This window comes from Pempheris klunzingeri, chromosome 19 (genome assembly GCF_042242105.1).
Source record: "Pempheris klunzingeri isolate RE-2024b chromosome 19, fPemKlu1.hap1, whole genome shotgun sequence".
Taxonomy (NCBI): Eukaryota; Metazoa; Chordata; class Actinopteri; order Acropomatiformes; family Pempheridae; genus Pempheris; species Pempheris klunzingeri.
The window spans coordinates 21129844-21139028 of record NC_092030.1 but is presented as its reverse complement, the minus strand read 5'-3'; the positions used below and the strand labels follow the sequence as shown (position 1 = coordinate 21139028).

The 9185-nt window shown below is 43.9% G+C and overlaps 1 protein-coding gene across 1 annotated transcript; it reads right to left on the bottom strand.

The window, feature by feature from the left end:
* Positions 1-87: 87 nt before the first annotated feature.
* Positions 88-8934, bottom strand: ash2l (ash2 like, histone lysine methyltransferase complex subunit). Its single transcript, XM_070850460.1, has 17 exons — positions 8876-8934; positions 8009-8075; positions 7754-7899; positions 7572-7660; positions 7391-7485; positions 7053-7148; positions 6399-6494; positions 6217-6292; positions 6010-6027; positions 3943-4042; positions 3584-3801; positions 3314-3481; positions 2160-2353; positions 1984-2076; positions 1806-1904; positions 785-844; positions 88-686 (listed from the first exon to the last, which is right to left on the bottom strand). Exons 1-17 carry the CDS (start codon positions 8932-8934, stop codon positions 579-581), a joined length of 1782 nt encoding a protein of 593 aa, XP_070706561.1. The 3' UTR covers positions 88-578.
* Between the last annotated feature and the right edge of the window lie 251 nt (positions 8935-9185).

The window sequence follows — 9185 nt, the reverse complement described above, 5'->3', positions numbered from 1 at the left end:
AGACATTTTACACAACATACGATCAGTCGATTCATTTGAGAAAATACTTTGTTTGAAACCCAGATTTCATTAATCAGTTCAACTTAGTCCATGAAGCATTTTTTTTTATTATTTAGAGTATAAAACAGTAAATAACTTGACACACATTGTAAAACAAATAAAATTAGCAAAAAGACTGAGCACACTAAAGAACCGGCTTGTCTACAGACGGACCGCGTGACGGCGTCTCTCTACGGCGCGACGACAACTTCAAAATATACATATTTCAAAGCGGAGCACCAAAAAGAAGTAGATTTAGTCTTCGACTGCTCAGAGCGGGATGTCAGCTGATGTTGATATACAGACATTCATTATTAGCTTGGTGTCGTCGTTTCTAGAGCACATTTATTCAGGTTCTCACTTCCTGCTGAAGAGCTGAAATCAGGCACGACTTCTCTGAGCTACAGTTTCCTGCAGCGCGCGGTGCTTTGTTTCATTTCACTGTCTGAAGGCTGAACAATGTTTTGACTGGAGGAGGAGGAGGAGGAGGAGGAGGAGGAAGGGGGCGTGTGTGTGTGCGTACTGAATTCAAGCTGCGTTCAGCCTTCCCACGGCGGGCTGCGTCGTCCGTCCACGTCCGTCTCCACGTGGTACAGCATGTCAGCCAGCGTGTGCTCGATCACGGCTCCCCAGCCCATGTCGCTCATCTGAGGGGGAAGGAAACACAAACACAGGAGGGGGTGAGGCGACGGAGCAGCAGGTTTGGAAACAAGGACGAGACAGAAGTCTTTACAGAAGCTCTCACCGGCTGATATTTGACCTCCTTCGGAGGGTGTTTGAAATGTGGCCCGAAATTGACGGAGACCTGAGAAAAGGAGGAGGGTCAAAGTTTAGTGAACTAAAAACAAAAAATAAAGCAACCACACATCTGCAAAGACAAACTTTCAACAGTTTTCCATGACTTTTCAAGGATCCATAAGAAAACTTCCCTGAAAACCATAAACTTAAATAAGGGTGTTGTATGAAATCAGTTAAGCATTAACTCTTTTAATTCTCATTTTCTGTAATATTGTCAAGTCAGCAGGCACTAAAATAACATATCATGTCAATTCAACATTATAATATAGTGAGTATAAGTAGTTCAACAGTTACTGAAGGTCCCTCGTATGTGACGTCTTGAGATTCCAAATATTCAAATAGTTATTTTAAAAAAATCAAATGGTTGATATAACTATTGTCTTGTCTTAAAAAATATATCCTCCTGTGTTTTTCCAGCTCCTGGTTGCACACAGGTCAGGAGCTGTAGGTCTATAAAGATGTGAGCTCTGCTGCTTAGTCCCATTTCATCCAGTCGATGTTCCCATGACCAGGCATTAGCCTGAGGTTAGCTTAGCTGTTAGCTGCTCTGCTCCTGCTGCTGCTGCTGCTTGGTCTGAGTTGTCCTAAGATATCGTGAGCATGATCGACTCCAGGTCTGCTTTTATCCAAATGATTGATTCAAAAGTGTAACTCTGCTGTAACTAATACGTGTTTTAGCAATAAAGGTGAAAAAACTGGCAACAAAAACCAACGATGGAGTGAAGTGTGAAGAAGCTACGCCTGCTGGGGGTTCATTAGAATAATCTTTGAGTAGGACTGTTGCTTCAAACGTACATCCAGAGCATCAGGGCAGATCGGAGGTACGTCACAGCAGCGGCTACTGACCACAAATATGCAGCTATGTTACGTTACCTGGAAGTTTATCGGCTACCAAAACTCTACCAGGTCTGGAAAACAAGACTTTGAAATTCCAGCTTTTCTAGTTCCGACACACCATGTGTACTGACCGTGCAGCTCTTGTAGAGCGAGATGGCGGGGAAGTAGAGACCTTCAAACAGGTTTTCAAAGGCAACACCTTGGCTCACTCCGTTTTTGTAGAATATCATCTAAAAACAAAAGAAGAGATCGATGAGTTAACAGCAGCAGGTTTTCTAGCTGGACTTGACCTAGAAGAGGCCTCCTCACCCTGCTGGGGGACGTCGCCTTCAGGCTTTTCTCTGCTTTGTCTACATAGTCCTTTTCCTCAAAGTACAGGTAGCTCTTGAACTTAATCAGCGCCTGAAAAGAGCACAGGTTTCAGTGAGGACGTGGGGATAACGGTGTGCGTTGGTGCGGTTCTTGGAGCTCTCAGCATCTCTCACCTTGTCCTTGTACGTGTCAGGCAGAGCCTTGGCCGTCTCGGTGCCGTCGGGCAGCTCTATGAAGAAGCCCAGCGTGTCTCCCTGACCGTAGCCTGAGGAGTAATGCTTTCCTATCGACTGGTGAAAGCGCGTGCCCTTCTTGCTGCGCCACGAGTAGCTGAACTTGTCGTAACCCAGAGGTGCCTGCAGGTTACCTGGAAGATAACAACAGGACAACAACATTTTCAGCCAGACTGCATCCACAGGAAACATTTACAACATGAAAATTAGACAGAACTACTCTTTATTCAGCACATTAGTTCTAAAACAGAGATTATATTTGATCTATATCAGATCGTGACATCAGTTAAGATTAAGATTTAAGAATTTCCATGTTAAACAAGTGCTTTTATGTTGTGTTTTATATTTTCTACAGGCATCCCAATAAAACACTCATTTCATTTCCTATTTATCACTAACTAATATATCAATGTATTGTGTATCTATTGTGTCTTATACTTATAGTTTGATCCAATATTTCTGATTAATGATAACTGTAGTATTTTTAAACCTTGACCCTATTTTTTTTACAGAATTTGGTGCAAAAAGTGTTGGTCTTAGCTTTGGTTCTTTTCAAATCTTGGCCTCATTTTTTTTTTTTTTTACATATTTTGGGTTTGGTGGACACAAGAAGTGTTTGCTCAAACCAACACCTCAGCTATGAAACTGCTGCAACATGATCCTTTGGGACAACTGCACCTGATCACAGTAGGTCCACTAAAAGAGCTTGTTTGATCCACTGACAGGCTCAGAGTGTTATTCTAAGTGTGTGACAGCATCATGGAAAGGATCCCTACAGAGAGAGACCTGGAAGATCCTTTTGGTTTAACCACAAACAGCACACACACCAGACTACATTCACTAAAACAGGGATTTTAAAAATGATCTACCGCTGCCTCAAATGTTTGTGTGCAACACAATAACACAAACAGACCAACTGATGGAGGCACCAGCAGACCGACAACTCCTCTGTTCTACAAGCTAAAATCCCTGTTTTAGTGAATGTAGTCTGGTGTGTGTGCTGTTTGTGGTTAAACCAAAAGGATCTTCCAGGTCTCTCTCTGCAGGGATCCTTTCCATGATGCTGTCAGTAGTACAAATGATTCACTACTGACCAAGTGGTTGAGACCAGCCGAGCCTGGCTGCAGTCTCTGGAGGCATGTCATCAACAGTAACCTCAAAGTACCAGGAGCCCTTCCGTATGCCGTGGGAAGCTCGCACCATGGAGTAGCCCTTCTCCCCGGTCACCGTCAGACGGTCGTCAGAGATCTTCAGCTGAGGCGCTGCAACGAGGACATACGTCAGTTTGCATCATATAAACATGGCTGGAGCTCTGACTTGACAACCACTTGGGACTTGGGAAAAGTGTTTTGGCTGCAGAGCACCTCTGTCGTGTAAGGCCAGCAGCACCCGCTCATACAGACAGGCCCTGTACAGATCACCAGGGATGGGTTTGCCGGCCCAGCAGTCCAGCTCGAGCTTCTCCGGGTCCGGAGCGTGTGGATCTGGTTCTGCCAGGATGTAACGGTATCCGTCTTTATTAAAGGGGTGCTCTAGTGGGTAGCCATGAGGAGGGAGGCGCTGGGCCGAGAACAGAGGGTCACTGCAGTGAGGAGGGAGGAGGAGAAGTGTGAATTTGTTCTGCATGTATGTGTGTGTGTGTGTGTGTGTGTGTGTGTGTGTGTGTGTGTGTGTGTGTGTGTGTGTGTGTGTGTGTGTGTGTGTTCACTGACAGCTCGTATACCTGCGGGTTCTCTTGGTGGCTCCTGCAGCGGTGCCCTCCTGTTGCTGCTGCTGTTTACGTTTGGCCCCCCGTCCTTTTCCTGGGCCAGGAGCCAGAGCACCTTTAACATCACGGGAAACAAATTACACTTCTGGACATAAAGAAATTCACACAAACACACAAACAAACACACACACACACACACACAAGTACACAGGCAGTCAGTGGCAAAGACAACATACATATACCACAGCCAGCTGCCAGTTTATTAGGCACGTAGCTAAAATCAATGCGGTCTAATACAAGAGTTCTGCATTAAATCCAACCTCACCATCAGTCATTTTGGAGGCTGTTGGCTGCATTAGACTAAGAGGTGTTTCTAATATTCTGTCCACCCCATTCGTGTCAGTGAGCGTAGACCAAATATGTAAAACACCTGTTGTATTAGACTGAAGCAGTTTTGGCTAGGTGCTCTTAATAAGAGCAGCAGGCCAAGTCAGAAAGGCAACACTTCAAAAGGGGAACTTGGGTGTTTTTATATCTGGGCCCCATTTTTACACATTTCTGGTTCAAAATGACCAACAGATACAAAAAGTTTCCCTTAGGTGTTTTAAAGGGTTGGTTATGGTCCGGCACAATATTTGTATAACACACACACAAACTAACCGATGGAGGCAGCAGCAGAGCAGCAACTCCTGAGTTCTGTGAGGTAAAATTAATGATTTTATCAATGGAGTCTGGTGTGTGTGCAGAGAGCGATATAATATAAATATATAAAACACTTAGAATAACACTCTGAGCCTGTCAGTGGATCAAACAAGCCCTTTTAGTGGACCTACTGTGATCAGGTGCAGTTGCTCCAAAGGATCACGCTGCAGCCTGTTTCATACCTGAGGTGTTGGTTTGAGCAAACACTCCTTGTACCTACCAGCCTGTCCAAACCCAACATATGTAAAAATGGGGCCCAAGATTTAAACATACCAAAGCTACCCTTTAATGTCTTTGAAAACCGTCTTTCCATCATCTTTCCACACCAACTATGCCAAGACTGCCGCTGAGCGAACACACACAAGGACTTGCACGAAAGGTGAAAGCAGGTTATTAGGCGTTTGGTGTACACGGGGAAAACAGCAGGCACAGAAAGGCAGGAATTAGTTCGCATGGCGTTTTCCAAACACTATCAGCCTCTTCAATGTGTCTCACATCCGGCGTTAAGAGCTTTAGGGAGCCAGAAGATCTACCGATGTCCTAATCAGATTCTCTTCTTCTTCTTCTCATGAATAACACTAGTTAGATGGAAATAAAACCTTATATATATATATATGATGTATACGTGCAGTTATTCCTTCAAACATGTGAATAGAAAGAAGGACTAATCTTACACACAGTTATACAACATAGTTCTTACTCATTTTAATCTGCAAACAACAACCATCCCATGATCCTGTGCAGGTCGATGCATGGCCACTAAATCCTTCCTACAAACGGCTACGCAGGGAAGTGTTGAGAGTAGTTTTTACACTTTTAACTTCTACCTTTAGAACTCATATCTACGATATTCAGCAGAATCAGTGTGTGGCTTAATTACCTGATGCAAAAGGAAGAGGAAGAGAGAGGATGAGGCTAATTAGCATTGGATGAAAGCCAAAGGCAAATTAACAAAATGTCACTCTGCTCTCAGACACGTCGTGGTGTTGCACCGTGGAGGGCAGAGCGTCATTTCAGGGGGGAGATTTTATTCTTTAAAGGGGGTTTTTAGAGCCCATTAGCAGCAAGCCAGAGACGAGGAAGATATATTCACCGATCAAAGGGCACAAAGCTTTTGGGATGGGAGGGGAGGGGGTGTACCAAACAGATGCAGAGAGCAGACAGGGAGGTTACAACTGGACGTGGATGAAGTTGCCCACAAGATGCTTATTGAGGATCAGTTTGACTCGTGTTTGGTTTGAGCTAAGGGGATGGAGGGGAGGGAGGGGAGGAGGGGGGGAGTAGGTCTGATTGGAACCTCAGGGCCAACTTCTATCCAGAGGGTTACAAGACACAGAGACACACTGATCAGCTCCAGATGCCAAAACACCGCATATTCACCTGAGAAAGCAGATCCACCTGGAACACAATGCACAAAATCGCCATGGTCATCACATTTAGCACGCGCTCACTCTCAGGTTCAGGGAGTTTATGCTCGCCAGTGATGTGAAGCATTACCCCTTTGGGCCTTTGCTGATACAGAATGTCAACTGCAGATTCAATTTGTATCTGTGTTTTTTCCAGTTTTTAGTGTTTTTACATCCTTACCATTCAGCCCGCCGGCAGTGGGCGCAGCAGTGGTCTGTTTCTGAGTGTCATACGAGGGTCCGATGTTTCCCAGGTCCTTCAGAAGAGGAGCACAGACTCACATTACACTTCAGATATATGCAAACATCCTTTGATTTCTGAAGCCCAATTCATCCACTCTGCAAGAGTTCAGGAGAGGATACCTGGTCCAACAGGCCAAATTTGGGGTACTCCTCCTCAGGGTCTTTACTGCCAGGATCAGGGTGCTCCTTCACCAGGAAAACATCTCGCTCTTTACTCTGGAAAAAAGAAAGAAAGCAGTATTAAAAAACAATATATAGAATAACGGCAGTAATACCACATTGCTTTTGATCCATGTGGAGATTTCAACATTAAGGAAAGAACCCCACAGAGACAGACCTGTAAGATCCATCTTGTTTAACCAGAAACAGCTGTTATTTCACTCTCTTCAAAGCCACCAGACTCCACTGACAAAAACAGCAAGTTTACCTTGGGGAACACAGTTGAGTTGCTGGTCTACTGCTGCCTCAAAAAGTATTAACAGCTGTTTCACAACATCTCTTTTAGCAGACATACTTTGATTGGGCACAGTTGCCCCAATACCACAAACAAACTAACAAAGACAGCAGTGGACCAGTCCTGTGTTCTGCAAAGTAAAATCCCTGTTTTAGTGAATGTAGTCTGGTGTGTGTGCTGTTTGTGGTTAAACCAAAAGGATCTTCCAGGTCTCTCTCTGTAGGGATCCTTTCCATGATGCTGTCACACACTTAGAATAACACTCTGAGCCTGTCAGTGGATCAAACAAGCTCTTTTAGCACACCACACCATAACATTACCATTGTCTTTACTATGTTGTTGGGCCATGTGAGCTTCCCCGGTCTCTGACGGGTCGTCATGCACTCCCAGTACTTGTCAATGAACGGTATGATGTCCTGCAGAGAGAAGTGAAGAACAGACGAATATTTCCAATTAAGAAGTCACAACATACACCAGGGAGCAAAGAGTGTAGTAAAATAATGTTGGATAATGCAACATACATGTAGATATAGCAGTGTAACATTAATTCAAAATCATAACTCATACCAACTTATATTCATTTACATTCAAGTGCACTTTATTTCTATTTTCCTTATACTGCCCTCATCAGCACCAACAAAGGTTTGTGAAAACACACCGTGTCCTTGGAGAACATCGTCTTTGGGTGTTCGTCTTGTTTTCTCGACCTCCATGTCAGGTTTGCCAGGGCTGTGAGACACATCTCTTTCAGGTCTAAAACACAAAAAGTGAGTGAGAAGTTTGTGAAGTGTGACTGATGATGATGATTCCACGTCATTTGTAAGACGCAGGACACCTACTTGCTTGTTTCCTGAGGAAGTACGTGTTGCCGCTGTGATGGCACACGTTGCAGTGAAACACGTAATTAGTCATGAAGGGAAGACAGGTCCTGCCGAGAAGGAGACACCTACAGCATTAGTACTATATAGTCACAGAGCATCTGATGCCTTCACTGACCATCAAACAACATGGCTTCACATACGAGGTGTCGATGCCAAACGTGTCTGCAGTGAACCACTTCATGCACAAGGCACACTGCAGCTCCACCTCCCCCAGCTGCCTCCCGCTCTCCTCGTCTCCAGATCCAGTCAGAGCATCGGCTGCCTCGGAGCCTTCGCCGGCCGTCTCCTGTCACAAAGAAAGTCTGCTCGTAAAAACAGCTCGTGCATCATAATTCATAGTAAAGCCTCAGGCGGCACGAGTGAGTAAAAATAAAAGGCATAATGTTTAATGTTACCATTCCCTCTTTGCCGTTGGACGATTCGGTATCCATGCTGGTGGGGAGATCCCCAAATGCAGCATCTCTAAAAGCCAAAGGAAACATTAATCAGATGTCTAAACATTTATCTGGATATATTATTATATCATGTCAACAGGTAAAAAGACCAGAATAAAGTCCTGAAAGGTTTGGTTTAGTCGAAAATGAGAAATGTGTAACAGTATAGTAAGCTTATACGTTTGTCTGAGAGGACAATGGACATTAAATATCAAGAAATAAACTCATAGAGAAAATTCACCAACCTATAACTTGTACAAAGTATTCTTAATGTTCCCCAAACAAGGAGGCGCTCTGTTAGCATCGTTTCTAAACCACCCTCTGTTCGAAAAAACCCACTTTTTCAGCCGATTTGCTCATTTCCACCAATATAATCGATACATACTAGTTAGATGATTTCTGGGGTCAACTAACAAGTTCTCACCTGTCTTCCCGTTACTATTTACTATGCACTGTTTGCTAAAGTTGGCATTATTTAAACGGAGTCTGGTGTAACGTTAAAGGATGTGCATATATGAATATTAGAGGAGCATATGAACGCATTTAAAGTCTTAAATCACGCGTCGCAGACTTCAGAGATGAGCTGGCATACAGGGCAATATTAAACTGTCAGATATTTCTATGTAGGGATGTTTTCTCTGTACAAAGAGCAGCTGAAACATATTCACTCGGTGAGTCTGTGCAGTGCTAACGTTAGCTAGCCAGTTTGCTAACAGCGTCTATGGCTTAACAAAAGAGTATAACCGCGGTTTATATTATCCCAGATGATCTCAAACATCACCTGCACATTAGTAACAATAAAACATATTTTGCATAAAAGAGACAAACCCCTCTCCGGTCTCCGGTTCGGTTGTAGCAGCACTGCCCGCCTCTCCTTCAGACGCCATGTTTGAAAATCAATGAAAACAACAAATATCGCGAGATGAGAGTTGGAGCATCAGCTTCCGGGTTGCTGCCGTGGTTCCGCTCAGCAGCGCCACTACAGGCCAAACAGGTGAACTGCATGTGACAATATAATAATAATCATAACTTCATCCTAAAAACAGTAACTAATACATTTACTCAAGTACTTTATTAAGTAGATAGATTACATAAAAACACACAGACAATGAGGTTGTAAAATAAAAGATATTGTTAA

What these genes read in the sequence shown, in the direction of transcription:
- ash2l (XM_070850460.1), bottom strand. Translation starts at nt 8,934, where the DNA reads ATGGCGTCTGAAGGAGAGGCGGGCAGTGCTGCTACAACCGAACCGGAG. An exon ending in AATTTGGCCTGTTGGACCAG is followed by an intron (nt 6,293 to 6,398) that starts GTATCCTCTCCT and finishes CCTCTTCTGAAG; the next exon opens with GACCTGGGAAACATCGGACC. An exon ending in GCTGGCCTTACACGACAGAG is followed by an intron (nt 3,482 to 3,583) that starts GTGCTCTGCAGC and finishes TCCTCGTTGCAG; the next exon opens with CGCCTCAGCTGAAGATCTCT.